The sequence below is a fragment of the Sminthopsis crassicaudata genome, chromosome 6 (assembly GCF_048593235.1).
Source record: "Sminthopsis crassicaudata isolate SCR6 chromosome 6, ASM4859323v1, whole genome shotgun sequence".
NCBI lineage: Eukaryota > Metazoa > Chordata > Mammalia > Dasyuromorphia > Dasyuridae > Sminthopsis > Sminthopsis crassicaudata.
In genome coordinates this window covers 113,683,048-113,703,716 of record NC_133622.1, presented here as the reverse complement: position 1 = coordinate 113,703,716, position 20,669 = coordinate 113,683,048, and the positions used below count along the sequence as shown (strand labels likewise).

The 20,669-nt window shown below is 31.9% G+C and overlaps 1 protein-coding gene across 8 annotated transcripts in view; it reads left to right on the top strand.

Moving 5' to 3' along the window:
* ANK2 (ankyrin 2) overlaps positions 1–20,669 on the top strand; it is a 325,566-nt gene that overhangs the window by 195,591 nt on the left and 109,306 nt on the right. For all 8 annotated transcript variants that reach the window (XM_074272626.1, XM_074272627.1, XM_074272628.1 and 5 more), the window contains exons 16-20: positions 2,812–2,910; positions 3,491–3,589; positions 15,215–15,412; positions 18,434–18,532; positions 18,740–18,838. In XM_074272626.1, coding sequence (XP_074128727.1) covers positions 2,812–2,910; positions 3,491–3,589; positions 15,215–15,412; positions 18,434–18,532; positions 18,740–18,838 — 594 coding nt within the window. The remainder of the gene's footprint in view (positions 1–2,811; positions 2,911–3,490; positions 3,590–15,214; positions 15,413–18,433; positions 18,533–18,739; positions 18,839–20,669) is intronic.

Here is a 20,669-nt window from a genome sequence, read left to right as displayed (position 1 = left end):
ATTCTCTAGTTTGTATATTTTATAAGTTTGAAATTTTAATATAATAATAGCTAGTGTTCATATGCCACTTTAAGGTTTGCAAAGTCCTTTTAGATCATTGTCTTGATCAGAGTAGCTAAGTCTTTCCTTTTCTGTTTCATTAGCCAACCTGATGGGTGTGAGGTGGTATCTCAGTGTTATTTTAATTTGCATTTCTCTAATCTATAAATCAACAATACAAAGTATTATTGCCCAAGCAACTAAAAATATAAAAACTCTCTTAGAGAAATCTCCAATGAAAATGATAAATAAATGGTGTACATAAAAAAGAAAGAGAATAAAGCTAAGCAACTATGATTTGTAGCATTTTTTTTTCATGTGATTTTGATTGTAGCTTTGATTTCTTCTTTTGAAAACTGCCTGTTCATATCCTTTGACCACTTATCAGTTAGAGAATGGTTCTAATTTTTATAAATTTGACTCTATATTTTAGAAATGAGACTTTTCTCAGAGAAATTTGTATAATTTTCCCCCTCAGTTTTCTATTTTTCTTTTGCCTGTATTTGTTTTGTTTGTGCAAAAACTTTTAAATTTCGTGTAATCCAAATTATTCCTTTTGCTTCCCATGATAGTCTCTATCTCTTGTTTGGTCATAAACTGCCCTTATTTATAGATCCAAAGATCATTTTTCCATGCACACCTAATTTACTTAGGATATTCCCCTTTATATCTTAACCATTTATACATTTTGGCCTTATCTTGGTATACAGAATAAAATGTTGGTCTACGCCTACTCTCTGTCAAATTACTTTCCAGTTATCCCAGCAATTTTTGTCAAATGAGTTCTTATTCCAAAAGCTTATATGTTTTGCATTTATCAAACATTACATTGCTATGGTCATTTATTATTCTGTGTTGTTTACCTAACATACTCCACTGATTCGCCATTTTATTTCTTAGCTAGCAATAGATTTTTTTTTCATGATTACCACTTTATTATGTAGTTTGAAATCTGATATTACTGGGCCAACTTAATATTTTTTTCATTGATCCTTTTGATGTTCTAGATCTTTGATATTATACATATATTCTGTTATTATTTTTTTCTAGTTCTATAAAATAATTCTTTAGTAGTTTGATTGGTATGGCTAAGACCATTTAGATGGTTTTAGATTGTGGGAAACAGTCATAGTCCCAGGCTACAGATCTATTTACATTTCAACATGATATTCATTATAGTGGGTATCTTATTGATTATAAATGTAAAACTACACTATGTGTTTATGCACAAATGTATTTAATGAAGGCTATTTACCATTCAATTGAAAGTAGACTTAAAAAATCCTTGCAAGATAACACTATGTTTAACAAACTGACCTTAATTATCCTTGTATTTTGACAGAAATTGAATGATTTTTGAAGGAATTACCTTGTAAACATAGTACTATCCTTATGAGAAAGAGGAAAATCAGGCAGCTAGGATGGGAGATGTTACTGATGCTAGATATTTTTGTCATATTATTCTTAAGACCCATGTAATCATATGATTAATGACTTAATCATAGTCATATCCCCTGCCAATATAAATCAGCAACACAATAAATAAAGTATTGCCTTTGCCACCAAAAATATAAAAACTTTCCTAGAGAAATCCCCAGTGGAAACGATAAAAGAAATGGTGGACATAAAAGAAAAAGAGAATGAGGCAGAGCAACATGAACAAAATCCTTTTGGATTCTTGAGCCAGGAAAAGATAGTTTTGTTTTGTCTGTCCTAATTATGTCCATATAAGTAAGCTTGAGTTAAAATCCATCTTCAGGTTCTTAATAGCTATGGCAAGATATGAAAGTTTGATTCATCTATTTATTTTTTAATATGTTTGTTTTCAAGAAGGGAAAGTTATTTAATTTCAACCTCAGTTTTTGCATCTGTAAAACAGGGATAATGTTAACACCTACTTCTCAAGGTTGTGAAGATCAGACATGAGATAATATGTATAAGTACTTTGCAAACCATAAAGTACTATAGTAATGTTATATATCATTCTTATTTATTTATTTTTATTAAAGCTTTTTAATTTTCAAAACATATGCATGAACAATTCTTCAGCATTAGCCCTTGCAAAACCCTGTGTTCCAATTTTCTCCCCTTTCCCCCATGCCCTCCCCTACATGGCAAATAGTCCAATATATGTTAAACATGGTAGAAATATGTTAAATCCAATATATGCATACATATTTATGCAGTTACCATGCTAAACAAGAGAAAAAGTGAAGCAAAATAAAATGCAAGCAAACAACAACAAAAAAGAGTGAAAATGCTATGTTATGAACCATACTCAGTTCCCATAGGCCTCTCTCTGGGTGTAGATGGCTTTCTTCTTCACTGAACAATTAAAACTGGTTTGAATCATCTCATTGCTGAAGAGAGCTATATCATTCTTATTTCTATCCCATATCTTGTGCATAGTATGCATCTAATACATATCAAATTCTGATACTAATATCTAATAGCAGTCTGTTAAAGTACACGAACTTCAAAAGTCAAAATTTGATTCTATAAATTTATTCCTAAACATGTATTTTTCTTTCAAATCCAAGTTTATCCTGAGCTTCTTATTTTAAACTTTTTCTCCGACTTTTTAAAAGACTTGTTTATTGATAATGGAAATAATGTTTACTTGCCTTTTCCTAAATACATTTTAAATTCATCATTTGGGTCAGGCTAATTTTTTAATGACTTCTTTAAAAGTTACTGGACTAAAAATTCCATTTTCTTCCCTGCCTGTACCTTCTTCCCTCCTGTTGCTCCATTCTTTTTCCGCATTTTCAGAAGGGATTTACACCACTGCATGTAGCTGCAAAATATGGAAGCCTGGATGTGGCAAAACTGCTCTTTCAACGTCGTGCTTCCCCAGATTCTGCTGGCAAGGTAAATGTATTTGGCATGAGTTATGTTGGAAGAATGAGAAGTTTATAGATCCTGTAATTATCAGGATCATTCTGTGATTAAAAGTCTTTAAACATGCAACACATTAAATTGTAGAAGAAAAGCTATAATGAAGGATCATTTCTCTCTCAACAACGAGATAGAGAAACCAATTTATAATATCTGTCAAACAAATTAGAAACAAACAAAAAACACCCCACAAACATTGTAAATGGGCCAACAGTGGAGAAAGCTGCAAGGTAACTGAAACCTTAGTGGCTCCAGCTTCACGTTTTTAATCTTTGGTTTAGAATAAAAAATAATTTGTTAGTTTCCTTAGTTGCTTCTCAGCAAGGTACAGTGTGCTTCATCGCAGCTTTATTTTGGTTTCAAATGTAGTTTCCCATACAAAAATATTCTGTAATTGTTCATTGTTCATTTCTTTAGTTCAGTGTGTTTTTTTGGTTAATCTATTAACATGTACTTAATCAGTATCAGTTTTGTTTTTCTTAATGGCTCCTAGCAGCTTCAGTGCAGCTAATAATAATTTATTAATGCTCAAACCTAAACACACCCTCTACAGAATGGCCTCACCCCACTCCATGTTGCTGCTCATTATGACAACCAGAAGGTGGCACTGCTGCTACTGGAGAAAGGTGCATCTCCTCATGCTACTGCCAAGGTGAGATATTTTCTGGAGCTAACCATACTCTGGGTTTGTGTTGTAGCTCACAGGAATTGGTCCAGAAACATTAGGTTGAATTGTGCTCAGAAATAACAGAAGTTTTTAAGTATATGCAACACAGTGAAACTGTGTGTGTGTGTGTGTGTGTGTGTGTGTGTAGTATAAATGTTTGAAGGTAAATTTTTTCTACATTCTTATTTTTTTTTTTTTCTCTCTAGGTCTTAACTTTTAATAGTTTAAAATCCCAAAGACATTTAACAAATATTTAAAAATACATAAATGTCATTGACCAGAAAATATTTTTCTTAGCTCAACTTAAAATAGATTGAACGAGTATGATTCAATTCAATTTAACATCATTGATTATGAGGGCTATGTTAAATATTAGAGATGCAAAAACTAAAATAAATCTCTGACTTCATGAACCTTATACTGTAGATCATAACCATAATTTGAGAACTTATATAAGAAATGCAATAATGATTTATTTTTTTATTTATAAACAGAAACACACATACACACAAAACATAGAGTCTTTTTTCCTTTAGACACTCCATGACCTCAAATTAACTTGCTGGTTGAATGATTTCAGATAATTCCTTAAGAATATTTTGTCTTTTGAATTTGAAGCCTTAGGACAATTATTATTTCCCCACAAAATTGAATTGTTTTCTATTTAAAAGTGCAGGGAAAAGTTTAGGATAAGTCACCTGTCCCTTATAAATTTAAATTTAGGCTTATCCTAAATTTTCATTTAAACTCTAAACCTTTCTTTATGTGTCTCTCTCCCTCTCTCCTTCCCTCCCTCTCTTTCTCTCCTTCTCTCTGTATGTGTATGTCTTTGTGTCTCTCTCAATTTTATTTTAATGGTATATTTTATTTATTTAATATTTTCCCCTTATATTTTAAAACAATTTTTTACATTTGTTTCTGAAATTTTTGAGTTCCAGATTTTCTCTTTCTCACCTCTAGCCCCTATTAAGAAACCACCTGTGAAGTTATTTCCATAGAAGTCAGCCTTTGAACATAGATTGTATCTTTTGATCATTTATCAATTGGGGCATGGCTCTTATGGTTTATAACTTTGACTCAATTACCTCTATGTTTGAGAAATGAGGCCTTATATCAGAGAAACGTGCTTCAAATTTTTTTTTTTTTACAATTACTATTACCTGTTTCCACCTGTTTAATCTATTTTTCTCTCTCCTTTCACTATGTCCATTCTCGAAAGTATTTTCCTACTGACCACTCTTTCCTCCACTATGCCTTCTTTTTTTTTTTTTATTATCCTCTCCCTTTCTCATATCCTGTTCCCCCTTATATTTTCCTGTAAGATAAGATGAATTTCTAGACCCATATTAAGTATGTATATTATTTCCTCTTTGAGCCAAATCTGAAGAGAGTAAGGTTTACTCCTCCTCTTCCCCCCCCCCCCATAAAAGCTTTTTCTTGTCTCTTTGTGGCATATAACTTACACCATTCCACTTTTCCTTTTCCCTTTCTCCCAGTACATTCCTCTGTCATCCTTTAATTTTAATTTTTAAAAGATAGTATCCCTTCATATTCAATTTACACCTGTGTTCTCTGTCTTTATATACTCCTTTTAACTGCCATAATAATGAGAAAGTTCTAATGAGTTATAAGTATCATCCTTCCATGTAAGAGTATAAATGGATAAATCTGACGAAGTCTCTTATGATATTACTTTCCTGATTCTTCTTATGCTTTTCCTTAGTCCTGCATTGGAAAATCAGATTTTCTATTCAGCTTTGGTTTTTTCAACATGAATGTTTGAAAGTCTATTTCATTGAATCTCCACCTTTTCTTCTGAAGGATTATACTGTTTTGCTAGATAAGTGATTTTTAGTTGTAATCCTAGTTCCATTCCTTTCCAGAATATCATATTTAAAGCTCTTCAGTTCTTTAATGTAGAAGCTACATTAGAACATTAATGTAGAAGATTTAGTTATCTTATATTATCAAGACTGTGACTCCACTTTATTTGAATCATTTCTGTCTGGATACTTGCAATATTTTCTCCTTGATTTGTAAGTTATGAAATTTGGTTGTAATATTCCTGGGAGTTTTCATTTGGGGATCTCTTTCAGAAGGTGATCAGTAAATTCTTTCAATTTCTATTTTAGCCTCTGGTTATAGAATATCAGGACAATTTGCCTTGTTGATTTCTTGAAAAATGATGTCCAGGTTCATTTTTTAATCATGGCTTTCAGGTAGACCAATAATTTTAAAATTATCTCTCCTGGATTTATTTTCCAGGTCAGTTGTTTTTCTAATGAAATATTTCAGTTTTTCCCATTTTTTTTATTTTTGGTTTGTTTTATTGTATCTTGATTTCCCATAAAATCTTTAGCTTCCATTTACTCAGTTCTAATTTTTAAGAAATTGTGTTCTTTAGTGATCTTTTGTAATCCTTTTCCATTTGGTCAATTTTGCTTTTCAAAGGCATTCTTCTCCTCATTAGTTTTTTTGCATTCCTTTTTGCATCACTCTCAATTCTTTTTCTAATTTTTCTTCTATCTCTTTTACTTGATTTTCAAAATCATTTTTGAGCTCTTCTATAGCCTGAGACCAATTATTATTTTTTCTTGGAGACTTTGGATGTTTGTTATTTTCTTCTGAGTATGTGTTTTGATCTCTCTTGTCACCATAGTAATTTTCTTCATAGTAACTTTGGCATATTATTTTTCCAATTATAAGTAAAGATAGTTTTCAGCATTCATTTTGGTAAGATTTTGAGTTCTCTTTTTTCCCCTTTCCTCCCTTCCACTTTCCCAAGATAACAAGTAATCTGGAATGGAGTAAATTGTCTGCCAAAATCAAAGCAAGAGGGAAAAATGACAAGAAGGGAAAAAGAAAACAAAACAAAAAGATGAAAATAGGATGCTTCAATTTGCAGTTGCACCCCTAGTTTACATCCATAGTTCTTTCTTTGAATGCCAGATAGCATTTTCCATCCAAAGTCTATTTGATTTGTCTTGGATCACTATATTGTTGAGAAGACTTAAGTCATCATCATCACACAATCTGATTGTTATACAATATTTTCCTGGTTCTGTTCCCTTCACTCAGCATCAATTCATGTAATTTTTTCTAGGTTTTTCTGAAATCAGCGTGTTCATCATTTCTTATAGAACACTAGTATTTCATTACATTCATATACCATAACTTATTCAGCTATTCCCCAAATGATAGGCATCCATTCAATTTCCAATTTCTTGCCCCGACAAAAAAAAGAACTGCTGCAAACATTTTGCACATGTGAGTCTTTTTGTCTCTTTTATGATCTCTTTGGGATACAGGTCCTATACTTTTTCTTAATGATTTCATCTGCTCCCAAGGCATTACCTTTAATTTTCAAAGCTGTCTCTCCAGGGTTGACCTCTTTTCTAAGGTCTAGAACTAAATATTAAATTCCTAAAGGATATTTTTAATGATACACATATCTTGTTCTATTTCAAAAGCTGCTTTTCTTCCCCATATTCCTATTTTTATTAATTACACTGCTTTTCCCCCCACTTATACTGCTTAAAACTTTGGAGCCACCTTTGATCCCTTCCTATATTCCTCTCCTTCTCTGACTCCCATTTAATCATCTACTATGGGCAAATTTTTTTATATTATTTCATTTCTTTGGTTTACTCCACATATGTAAGATGGGGAGATCAAAATAACCTGTTCCTAAGATTTCTTCCACATTTCACATGCTTTTATTTGAATGTAGCAAGGAAAATATAATGTAAAGTATTAGCTAACATTTGCTAAAAAAAAAAACCAAAAAAAAACAGCAAATGAGTTGAAAGTCCAAATACATCCCTGAAATTAACATTTTATTCAAAAATGGAAATTTCTTTATTTCTCTATGTGAGTTACTTTAGAGATAAATTTCACTTTAAAAAATTCTTTCAATGTTTTAAAATTTTAGCTTTTGAATTTTAACTAAACCAGTAAACGTTAAGTTCTTTCTCCCAGGCACTATTGTTAAATTTTGGAGATATACAAAGAGTCAAAAGACAGTCCCTTCCTTTAAAGGACTTACAATCCTGTGTGTGTGTGTGTGTGTGCCCGTGCACGTGTGTATGCAAAGCAAGATGTATATAGGTTACATAGGAAATAAGAGAAAGAAGGCACTAGAATTAAGAGGGATTACGAAAGGCCTCCTGTAAAATGGAGGATTTTAGCTGGGATTTAAAAGAAGTCAAGGAGTCAATAGATAGGTGAGGGAAAGCATTCCAGGCACAGAAAATACTCAAGAGTTGAGAGAGAAGAATGTTTTGTTTATAGAATAGCCAGGAGGCTGCTCTCACAGTATGGAAGAATACATGTCAGGGAGTAAAATGTAACAAGACCTGAAAGGTAGGAAGGGCTAGATTATAGAGGGCTTTGAATATCAAGCAGAATATTTTGTATCCTAGAGGAAATAATTTGAATTTAGGTTTAGCTATGAAACAATCTGTTACAAAGATTGAAAAGCCATTTAGATGTTCTTCTCATACCTAGTGAGATCTTCAGCTCAACTTTAGCCTTTCTTCCATGATCACTGTTTTTTTATTCTCATTTTCATTTCATTTTTCATTTATTCTGAAATAAATATATATCACATGGATCACATTTCCCCAATAATTTACTAAATGATGGAAAATAAACCCCAGAATTATAAAAATCTAATTGTGGAAGAAACCTTAGAGCCATCAATTCCATCCTATAGGTTAAGGGTGAAGAACCATTTTTTTCTGCCAAGGTTTCATTTGTATATTTTAAGATCATGCTTTGGCCATACAAAATTGTCAACTTATAGAGCTCAAGTAGTGAGAGGTTGTTATACCTAGCTTTCAGGGCACCATCCCCTGCCTTTGTAAATGATTTTGCAGGCCTTATGTGACCGGTAGATTGGATGTTTCCCCCCCCCCCCCCCCCCCCCCCCCCGCTATAAGTGAACAAGATTCCCTTCTACGGTAATAGCATCAGCAAGTCATCATCTAGACACTCTTTGAACAAATTAGTTTTGGAGGATCTTACTACCTCCCAAAGCAACTCATTGAATTTTTTTGGTAGCTTCATTGTTAGAATGTTTTTCCCTACTGAGAATTGCTATCTTATTGTTTTCCACCTATTGTTCCTAGTTCTATCCTCTCTTCCTCCATCCCCAGAGGTTAAACAGAATAAATAATTTCCATTTACACAAGACATTCCTCCAAACATGTGAAGACAACTATGAAGCTGTCTTCTCTAGTTTAAAGATTGCTAGTTCCTTCAATTGGTCCTCATATAAAATGATCTCAGGACTTCTTAGAACATTAGTTACCTTCTTCTGGACATTTTTAAGTTTGTCAATGTCTTTTATAGGTTAGTAAAACAACATCATTAGTTATTTTTAAGGCAAGATATCTACCCTCATCCTCACCCCCATGCACTTAACAATTTTATTTAAAAAGAAGTCATCCTGATATCACATTCAGTTCTAGCCTTTTATATTATACCTTAAATTATTCTCCTTAGCTCTGATTCATGAAGATTTTGTGTTTGGGATATGTGTATGTGTATATGGATGTACACATTTATATTCATATTTATATACATACACAGATAGATATACAAACGCCCACTAATATAAGTTGTTTTAACTCACCTCATCCATAACTTGGTTGTGCTCTGTATTTTCACCTATCTTCTCTACTTTCTATCCTAAGAAATGGTGGTCCTCTCCTCTATCAAGACAAACCAGGTTATTTCCTTCTAAATGAGATATTTAAAGAAACATTAATATTAAAGAAAGCTTTTGATATCATCTTATCGTTACTACAGATTCTTACTCTATTACTAGAGTGATAGATTCTTACTCTATCTCTATCTCTGTCACTCTAGTGATAGAGGAAGAGTCTCCCTCTCTCAAGCACCATTATTCTCTGGCTCTTTATATACTTTATATTTTATATATGGACTTGTTCAGATATTCTTTATGAGAAAAAGAAATATTCCCTTCATCACTAATTTTTTCTCCTTAAAAAAATCATATCACATCTAAAAATACCATTTAAACTTCTGTTTATTTCCTCACTTTCCACTAACTTATACTTGAAATTCTTTTCTGTCCATCCTTTTATCCCCTCTTTTCACTCCATGACAAATCAAATTTTTCTGACCATGTACATATTCTTTGATGATCTCCTTTACTCTGCCTTTTTTTTTTTTATTTGTGATTCATCATTTGGAATATGTTGCAGCCCAGTGATACTCACTGACTTTCCCTTGGCAGATAGATTCCCAAAGATTTTATACTATTGACAATTATTTTAAATGGAATTTCTCTTTGTATCTCTTGCTGTTGGATTTTGTTAGTAATGTATAAAAATTCTGATGATTTATGTGGATTTATTTTGTATCCTACAACTTTGCTAAAGTTGTGGATTATTTCTAATAGCTTTTTAGGTGATTCTCTGAGGTTGGAGAACCTCATATAATCTGCAAAGAAGGATATTTTGGTTTCCTCATTATTTACTCTAATTCTTTTAATATCTTTTTCATCTCTTATTGCCAAAGCTAGCATTTCTAGTACAATATTGAATAGTAATGGTGATAGTGGAGATCCTTGTTTCTTTCCTGGTCTTATTGGGAATGGTTCTAGTTTATCCCCATTACATATGATGCTTACTGATAGTTTTAAATAGAAGCTACTGACTATTTTAAGGAAAAGTCCATTTATTCCTATATTCTCTAGTGTTTTTAATAAGAATGGTTATTGGATTTTATCAAATGCCTTTTCCGTATCTATTGAGATAATCATATGATTTTTGTTAATTTGGTTATTGATATAGTCAATTATGCTAATAGTTTTCCTAATATTGAACCAGCCCTGCATTCCTGGTATAAATCCTACTTGGTCATAGTGTTTTGTCCTAGAGATGATTTTCTGTAATCTCTTTGCTAATATTTTATTTAAGATTTTAGCATCAATATTCATTAGGGAGATTGGTTTATAATTTTCTTTCTCTGTTTTTGTCCTACCTGGTTTAGGTATCAGTACCATATTTGTGTCATAAAAGGAATTTGGTAGGATTCCTTTCCCTATTTTAAAAAATCATTTATATGGTATTGGAGTTAATTGTTCTTTAACGTTTGGTAGACTTCACATGTAAATCCTGAAGATTAATAGCTTGTTCTATTTCTTTTAATGAAATAGGACTATTTAAGCAATTTACTTCTTCCTCTGTTAATCTGGGCAATCTATATTTTTGTAGGTATTCCTCCATTTCACTTAGGTTATCCAATTTATTGGCATAAAGTTGGGCAAAGTAACTCCTAATTATTGCTCTAATTTCCTCTTCATTTGTGGAAAGTTCTCCCTTTTCATTTTTAAGACTAACAATTTGATTTTTCTCTTTCTTTTTTCTAATCAATTTGCTAAAGGTTTATCTATTTTTTTTTTCATAAAATCAACTCTTAGTTTTATTTATTAATTCAATAGATTTTTTTAGTTTCAATTTTATTACTCCTTTTATTTTAAGAATTTCAAGTTTGATATTTGATTGGAGTTTTTTAATTTGCTCTTTTTCTAGCATTTTTAGTAGTTTTAACCATAAATGTGAATGGGATGATTCTTTGATCTTCTCTTCCTCTATTTAATGCAAGTAAGCATCTAGAAATATAAAATTTCCCCTTGTTACCATTTTGGCTGCATCCCATAAATTTTGGTATATTGTCTCATTATTGTCATTCTCTTGGATGAAATTATTAATTGTGTCTATGATTTGCTATTTCACCCATTCATTCTTTAGGATGCTATTGTTTAGTTTCTAATTACTTTCTAATTACTCTAATTACTAATTAGTTTCTAATTCTATTTTCTCTTGGCTTTTTATTGAACGTAATTTTTATTGCATTGCGATCTGAAAAAAAGTGGATTAACTATTTCTGCCTTTCTGTATTTGAATTTGAGGTCTTTGTGTCCTAATATATGGTCAATTTTTGTATAGATTCCATAAACTGCCAAGAATAAAGTGTATTCCTTTCTGTCTCCATTCAGTTTTCTCCAAAGTTCTATCATACCTAACTTTTCTAGTATTCTATTTATCTCTTTAATTTCTTTCTTATTTATTTTGTGATTTGATTTATCTAGTGCTAAGAGAACAACATTGAGATCTTCCACTATTATAATTTTGCTGTCTATTTCTTCTTGTAGCTCTTAACTTCTCCTTCAGAAATTTCCATGCTATACCACTTGGTGCATATATTGATATTGCTTTGTTATCTGTGGTACTCTTTAGCAAGATATAGTTTCCTTCCTTATCTTTTTTTAATTAGATCAATTTTTGCTTTTGCTTGATCTGAAATCAGGATGGTTATCCCTGCTTTTTTTTTTACTTCACCTGAAGCATAATAGATTCTGTTCTAGCCTTTACTTTGTATGTATTACTCTACTTTAAATGTGTTTCTTGTAAACAACAACATTGTGGGATTCTGGCTTTTAATCCAGTCTGTTATTTGCTTCTGCTTTATGGGAGAATTTACCCCATTCACATTTACGGTTAAAACTACTAATTCTGTATTTCCTGTCATCTTAATTATCCCTGGATTATACTTTTCCCTTTCCTTTTCCCCTTTCTCTCCTCCCCAGTATTTAACTTATGAACACCATTTGTCTCAAGCGCCTTTCCCTTTAGAATTCCTCCCCCTTTCTTATACCTTTCCCCTACTATTTTCTGTTTTCCCCTCTATTTAGACTACTCCTTTCCTTTTTGCCTTTTCCTTCCCTCTTTTTCACTAAGGTGAGAGAAGTTTCTCTGTAAACTAAATATGTCTAATATTTTTCTCTTTGAGTCAAATCTGATGAAAGTAAGATTCACACAATGTTCATCCCTCTTCTTTCTTTCGCTCAAATGGAATAGATTTCCTTTTCCTCTTTGTGAGATACAATTTCCCTCATTTTATCTCCACTTTTCCCTTTTTTTTGGTACTATCCCCATTTCACCTCTAGTTCCTTTTTTATATTATAACAGTAAAATCAAATTACACATGCTCTCTCTACATAACATATGTTTTTTATATATATATATTATAATAACATATTACCCATAACAGAAATACAGTTCTCAAGAATCCTTTTTACTTTTTTATCCTTCTTTTGAGTCCTCTATTTGGAGGTCAGATTTTTTGTTTAGCTCTGGTCTTTTCATAAAAAATACATGAAATTCATCTGTTTCATTGAATGCCCATCTTCTTCCCTGGCAGAAAATTTTCAGTTTAGTGGGGTAATTTATTCTTGGTTGCATTCTAAGTTTTTTTGCCTTTTGCAATATCAGATTCCAGGTCCTTTGATCCTTTAATGTGGAAACTGCTAGATGCTGAGTAATCCTTATTGTGGTTCCTTGGTATTTGAATTTTTTTTTTCTGGCTGCTTGTAATATTTTTTCCTTGATGTGATAGTTCTGAAGTTTAGCCACAATATTCCTTGGAGTTTTAATTTTGGGGTCTCTTTCAAGAGGTGTTCAGTGAATTCTTTCATTGGCTATTTTACCTTCTGATTCTATGACATCAGGGCAGTTGTCTTTAATGGTTTCCTGAAAAATAGTGTCTAGGCTCTTTTTTTTTCAGGGAGTCCAACAATCCTTAGATTATCACTCCTGGATCTGTTTTCCAGGTCAGTTGTTTTCCCAAGTAGGTATTTACATTTTTTTCTATTTGTTTTTTCATTTTTTTTGGTTTTGCTTGACTGATTCTTGATGTCTCATCGAGTCACTCATTTCACTTTATTCAATTCTGTTTTTAGTGAATTATTTTTTTCAGTTACTTTTTTTTAAACTTCTTTTTATATTTGTCCAATTGAGTTTTTAAATGAGTTGTTTTGTTCTATGGAATTTTTTTCCCCATTTCACAAATTCTGTTTTTAAAGGAGTTATTTTCTTTTTCCACTTCACAAATTCTGTTTTCCTGGAAGTTATTTATATTTTCCAATTCAAAAATTCTGTTTTCCTGGGAGTTTTTTACCTTTTCCATTTTACAAATTCTGTTTTTCAGGGAGCTGTTTTCTTTTTCCACTTTATCAAAACTATCTTATGAGTTATATGCCTTTTCCAACCTCTCTTTCAGAGTTTTCCTTTCCTTTCCCCATTTTTCATCTAGCTCCCTTTTGAAATCCTTTTAAATTTCTTCTAGGATAGCCTTGTGATATAGGGATCAGGTTATATCACCCTTTGGGGCTTCATCTGGACACAATCTGCTTTTAGTCTCTTCAGAGTTTGTAATTTGTTCTTTTTTATCACCATAGAAACTATCTATAGAGTTCACTTTGTCTTTTTGCTCATTTTTTTTTTTTTTTAATTAGGATCCATTTTTAGGGCAAGGGAAGTTTTCAAGCTTCCTCTACAGGCACCAGCAAAGTGGCAGTGGTTGCACTGGGATTGTGCTGTCATTCCTGGTGTTAGGAGGGTGTGGCCAAGTCCCATGAAACTGGTGCTTTGGGGTTCACTCTTTTCCTTCTGTTTTTGTGTTGGATGTTTTATAACTTCTCTGCTGATCTACTGGCTTGCAACCAGGGCAGAGTAGCCAACACTGTGGTAGAGTCCTCCCCATAGCTTCTCCACTGCATGGGCGTCTGCACCACCCCACAGAAACTGCTGCCCACCCCGGATCTGTTCAGTGTGTGGTGGCATCCTGTGCCTGGTCATCTCTCTGCACACAACCAAAACAGACCTTTTCTAGTAATCTTCAAAATTATCTTCTGCTGTTAATTTGCTGCCCTCCCAATATTTGTGAATTCTGTTCTGGAGTGAATTCACAAGCTGATTTTGGTAATTAGTTGAGGGTCCAAGGAGAAATTCAGAAAGAAGCATGTGCCCTCTCTTCCATCTTGGCTCTGCCCCCTCCAGCATGCTGTGTAGTTGATGATAATAATAATCCTACTGTTCTTTGCACTAATCAGAGCATATGTAGAATATTGGGTTTAGTTCTTTTCACAGTGTTATAAGAGATTGAAAATCAGAATGTTGAGGGACATTTCAGGAATTTTTCAGGAAATTAATGATTTATTAATGAAAATTATTAATGAAAATAATGCCTGGAAAAGAAATTAAAATTAAAAATATTTATGATCAATGGATTCAAAGACTGTTGATGTAGACAAAAGAACTGACTTATTTGTTTTGCTTCCAAGTACTTGTATTAGTGAGTAGAAGTTATAGGGAGGTGGAGTCTAACTCAATAAGGGAAGAAAATGGCTCTAACAGCTGTCAAAAAATTAAATGGATTTCTCAATAAGTAGTGATATTCCCATTATATAAAGTAGTTAATCAGAAGCCTGGTTGGTTATTTCTTAGGAAGATGGTAGAAAGAACTTCTCTTCGGGATGATTGATTGGAATAATTTATAAGTTCTCTTCCTCCTCTGCTTATATGAATGGAGAACATGTGATATATTAGAAAAATTTAGAATTTAAAAATTCAAGCTTAAAATCACATTCTATAACTCAACACCTTTCTTGCCTTCTGTGAATTCATCTATAAAATGAAGGGACTGGATTAAAAATCTCTGAAGTCCCATCCAACTTGGGATCTTTGAACTGAAATGACTTCAGATTATACAGAAAGATTTCTTCCTTTTTCCTTCTAGAATGGCTACACTCCATTGCATATTGCTGCTAAGAAGAATCAGATGCAGATAGCTAACACATTACTGAATTATGGAGCAGAAACCAGCATTGTGACAAAGCAAGGGGTCACTCCACTTCATCTGGCCTCTCAGGAAGGCCATACTGACATGGTAACCTTGCTCCTAGATAAAGGATCTAACATCCACATGTCAACTAAGGTAATTTGTTTTTTCCATTGTTAAAAAAGAGAGAGAGTGCTAGTAAAAATATAAATATAAATATATATATGCATTATAAACTATGTACCTAAATAATATATGCATACATATTACATAAATACAGTCACAATTATATTTATATATTCTATTTATGTATGGCATACACATATATACAATGCATGTACACACAATATATAAATACAATTATGTATACTATATATTGTTTTACTTACATATAAAGTATATGTGTATATATATATATATATATATATATACACACATATATATGCAAATTCATATATATACTTATACATTGTTCAATTTCTGACTCCATTCAATGTGATTCTTTTTGGCTTAGTTGAGTCTCATACTAAATTTTTTGAAGAGTTTTCTTTTTTCCATTCTTCACTGCTTTGTTTTGCTTATAACGTCCACCACCATCTTTTATAATATTATACAAATGAGCTTATATCTAAAGTTAGTTTTTCCATTGTCTGTTATATCTTTTCATTTTGTAGAGATCAAATTTTTTTCTGGGTAAAAGTGTCTGGTTTCTTTTCTTTTTTTTTTTTTGTTTTTTCTTACTATCATTATTATTATTTTACCCCAGTTAACTAACTTATGTGAGAATATTGTTCCATCATTTTCAGTCACGTCCAACTTTTCATGATTTTATTTGGGGTTTTCTTTGCAGAAATACTGCAGTTGTTTAGCACTTCCTTTTCCAGCTCAGATGAGGAAACTGAGGCAAACATAGTTAAATGATTTGCTCAGAATCACACAGTAGGGTTTGAGGCCAGATTTGAACTCCAGAAGAAGAGTCTTACTGATTCCAGTACTAGTCTTGTCCTTTGTCCCTCTATCCTCTATTCTTAATAATAATAATAATAATGATAAATAAAAAATAAAAGTTTTGTGGAAACAATGCAAATGTAAAATACTACTAAAAACCTGTATCGGTGTTTTATCTTTCTACTACATTGTAGACCCATTGAGGATAAAGAGATTATTTTAGCTTCATTTTTAAACTCTCTGGTAAATAGCATAATGTTTTATAAATAAATATTTGTTATTGCATTATATTTATATCTGTACTTGTATTACTTCTACTATGTTTTAAATCATTCAGTGATAGCAAATGTGTTTTATTTTTCCTTTGTTTCATGGTACATAGCTCAGTGTTTTGCTGGAATAGAATTATAGACATTTCATGATATGTTTTCTGATAATAGTATTTTTAAGAGGAAAAAACAACTATGATTTTAATTGTCTACTTCTAATCTGCTCTACATTTTTTTGTTGTTTACATGAATTATCTGTCTGTCAACATGTGTTTTCTTTAGGGTTTTTGAGATATATGTCATGGAACTTAGCAGTTTAAAAAAATGGATTCTGAATCATGTAGGAATGATGTTATTTCTTTAGGAGTAATTCTAGTGTTAGACATTGTGTACTGCAACCTAGATTCTAATATATGTGTAGTTAATTAAAACTACTTAAAAATTTAATGAGGGATATATTTGATAATGTCTGGATATTTGTACAATAAAGACAAGTTGAGGATTGTTTTATGTTCTTTTGGTTTCACAATAAAATAATGGTAAAAATATTTTGTATAAAAAACTTAGTGAAGATAATTGATAGAATATGAAATTGAGCTTTCCCAAATATATTTTAAACTAAAATATCAAACTTTACAAATGAGAAACTATCGGTAGCAAGCACTATTTTTCAAGGCTCCCTTTGTATCCATTCTTTATTAAATCATACTCTTAACAAACCTGTTAAATAAACAGTTCTGGACTTTTCTAGTTCTACTCAATCAGTTGTAATTGAGAGCAGGGAGACTTTTATTTCTTTTTTGCTCCACTAGGAGTGTCTTGAATTTATTTCACCAAGAGAAGCCCAATTGATGTAGTAAATTATAAACCATCCTTAGATTGGTAGTGTTTTCAATGATAAAAAGGTTAACAATCTTTTATGAAAATAGAGCAAAATACAAAGGCACTTGTCACAAAATGCTATTAAAATTTTTGTTTTCTTAGATATTTAATGATTAGTTAACTCATCATCATTTCAAGGACCCATGATTGTTGGCACAGGCAACTAGTTTTCACAATGGATAGGGTACTTGGTCTGAAATTGGGAAGGCCTGTTTTCAAATATGACCTTATGGCACTTACTGATCATGTGACTTCGAACAAATCATTTAGGCTCTGCCTTCCTCAATTGTAAAATGGACATTATAATTGTATCTACCTCCCACATTGTTATGAGGATCAAATTTGATACTTGTAAAGGATTTAGAACCATACCTGGCACATAGCCTAGTTAATAATATTTGTATTATTAACAACATTAATAATGTTCACTGACAGATAACCCCTTCTGTTACTTAGACCACAGATATTAAGCATGCTGTCCAGACTACAACATATATTAAATTACTCAGTGCAGACTGAGCCAGATTAAAATGTAATTGAGAAATATTTAACAAAATAAATAAAAATACAATGACACTTAGATAACATATTTTAAAACTACATCAGTATATGCTCCAGGGATATCCTTATATACAGATTAATGGTTCCCATTTCTATTTGGGTATGACATCACTGACTCTGATAATCTTGTTACTTACAACTTCCAGAATAGCATGTGTGCATATTGTTTTAAACTAATTTCTTGACATTGTGTTTGGTCATTGATGTTGATATGGCTATTTTATTAATTATTCCCATAGTTATTAAAATATAAGCCAAGTTTTGTTTTTTAATTATTTAGGTGAATAAAGTGAGAACCAGATGATCTGAGATGAGAAGTATTTTAAAGCTTTACAATGATAACACAAGTGGTACATGCAGAAAATACATAATGTTTGCTAAAAGTTGCTTTTTGGTAATCAGGAAATTCAATGAGATTCTCTTATATGTAAACAAAATTTTTTTTCTTTCAAATTTACTAAATTTGAGAAACCAAATCCCCTTGTGTGCTTAACTCAAATTTTCTTTTGTTCTCTAGAGTGGGCTGACATCCTTGCATCTTGCAGCTCAAGAGGATAAAGTGAATGTTGCTGAAATTCTTACTAAGCATGGGGCCAACAAGGATGCTCAGACTAAGGTAAATGAAAAGATGATAATGGAATATATTACAGGATCCAATTTTCAGGTTGGAGAAATAAAGAACACATATATTGAAGCTCTGAAACAGCTGATGATAGCCTTTCTCTTTTATTTCTGATATCTGCTCTGAAAATATTTTGAATTTGAAGTCTTATAAAAAATATTAGAGTACTTATACTGCATTTTTTTTCTTTGTTTATTACAGCTTGGTTATACTCCTTTGATTGTGGCTTGCCATTATGGAAATGTAAAAATGGTCAATTTTCTTCTGAAGCAAGGAGCAAATGTCAATGCAAAAACCAAGGTAAAATTCTTGGAGAGGTCCCTTTCCTCCCTGTCCCCTACTATAGTAGGATATAGTATTTTCATTTATATAGCATTTACCTCTTAACTACTTCTGGACAGTTTGAAGAGGTTTGTTGGGATTTGGTTTTATTTTTTTTTGGTCTATGCATTTTTAATATGGGTTTCTAAGTAATATTTGCAATTTGTCGACTTTCATTCCAACAAGTTTCATTAACTAGGCAGTTCTTTAAAGCTCTAAAGAGGGTATGTTAAACTGTGGGGTAGAATAACTATTTGAAATAGATTCAAGTGGGAGAATGTTTTGGCAGATTCTGTGTTGCTTCAAACCCCCTTTCCCTTTACAAAAACACATTCCAGAAACCTAGAATGTCCCTTTTTCATTTTTAGTGTGCTATGTCACACTAGGAATCATCTTATAGACATGCTCAATGAAGCAGTGATACGTTGTCTGGGCAGAAAGTTAAAATATAAGACAGAAATGATGCAATCACAGGTATTTCTAAAATATTTTAAGGTTTCCAAAGTAGATTTACATAAAATTTCTTTTGTGAACTATGATGTAGAGAGCATAGTTGTTGTTGTTTTTTTCTCTAGTGTGTCTATATTTGATTCTCATAACTTTTCTTATGTTTCAAAAATCAACTTATAATTTTAAAGAGTTATCTTCAGACTCTGAGATATATGTCTTTTTCCAGGGTCACAGAACTAATATGTGTAAAGAGGAAATATTCACACCTAGTTTGCTTGACCACAATTCTAACATTGCTTGTACTATGCCATGCTGCTCCTTAACCCCAAACATTTCTTGAAATTGTCATATTAAAAAACCCTATTTAAAGCAAATAGTTAAGCATATCAATTTAGTCCAAATAGGAAAAAAATTACCCCTTCAATAATTTAACTAGTGCTGTGAAGAATATTGTTATCAGTCAACCAGGTATTGATTAGGTTCCTGATACAAATCAAGCACACACAAATTATGTTTGTGTGTATAAATATGCACATGTATATATAAAGGCTGCTAGGTGGCTCAGTAAATAGAGTGCTGGGACTATTATCAGGAAGATAAATGAGTTCAAATCTACCCTCAGACACTTCCTAGCTGTGTGACTTGGGCCAATTATTTAATCTTTGTTTGCCTTAATCCACTGGAAAAGGAAATGGCAGACTACTCCAATATCCTTACCAAGAAAATGCCATGGGCACTATTAGTAATCTATGGTTTACATGATCACAAAGAGTACCTCTCTATATATGTCTCTCTATCTCTCCTTCCCTCCCTTCACTTACAGATATATGTATGCATGTGTATACATATGTGTGTGTGTGTATATATGTATATATACATACATATATATATATGTATATATATATGTCTTTATATAGGATAGATATAAAAGGAATTAAGACAAATATATACCAAGTTCAAGGATGTTTGGGAAAGTAGGAAAGTTGGAGGGGCTCAGGAAAGGCTTGATGTAGATGTTGTCTGAGCTGCATTTTAAGAAAAGAAGATTCTTTGAGTGAGCGGTAAGCATTCTCAGAATGGTGAATGGCCAATGGAAGGCATACTATGCTATAATATTGAGGTGGATTACTGTCTGTGTGGAACAGAAAAAAAAAAAAGACTGGTTTGATTAAATTCTGAAGTGCAGGAAGGAGAGTAAAGTTCAGTGAAGCTGGAAATATAAATTTAGGCCCATTTGTGTAAGATTTTAAAAACTAACCCAGGAGTTTTTACTTTGTTGTAGACTAAATTCTCTAAAATTATGGACCATGGGGAATCTCCAAGATGCTTTGAGGGGATCTAGTGGGATAAGACTATTTTC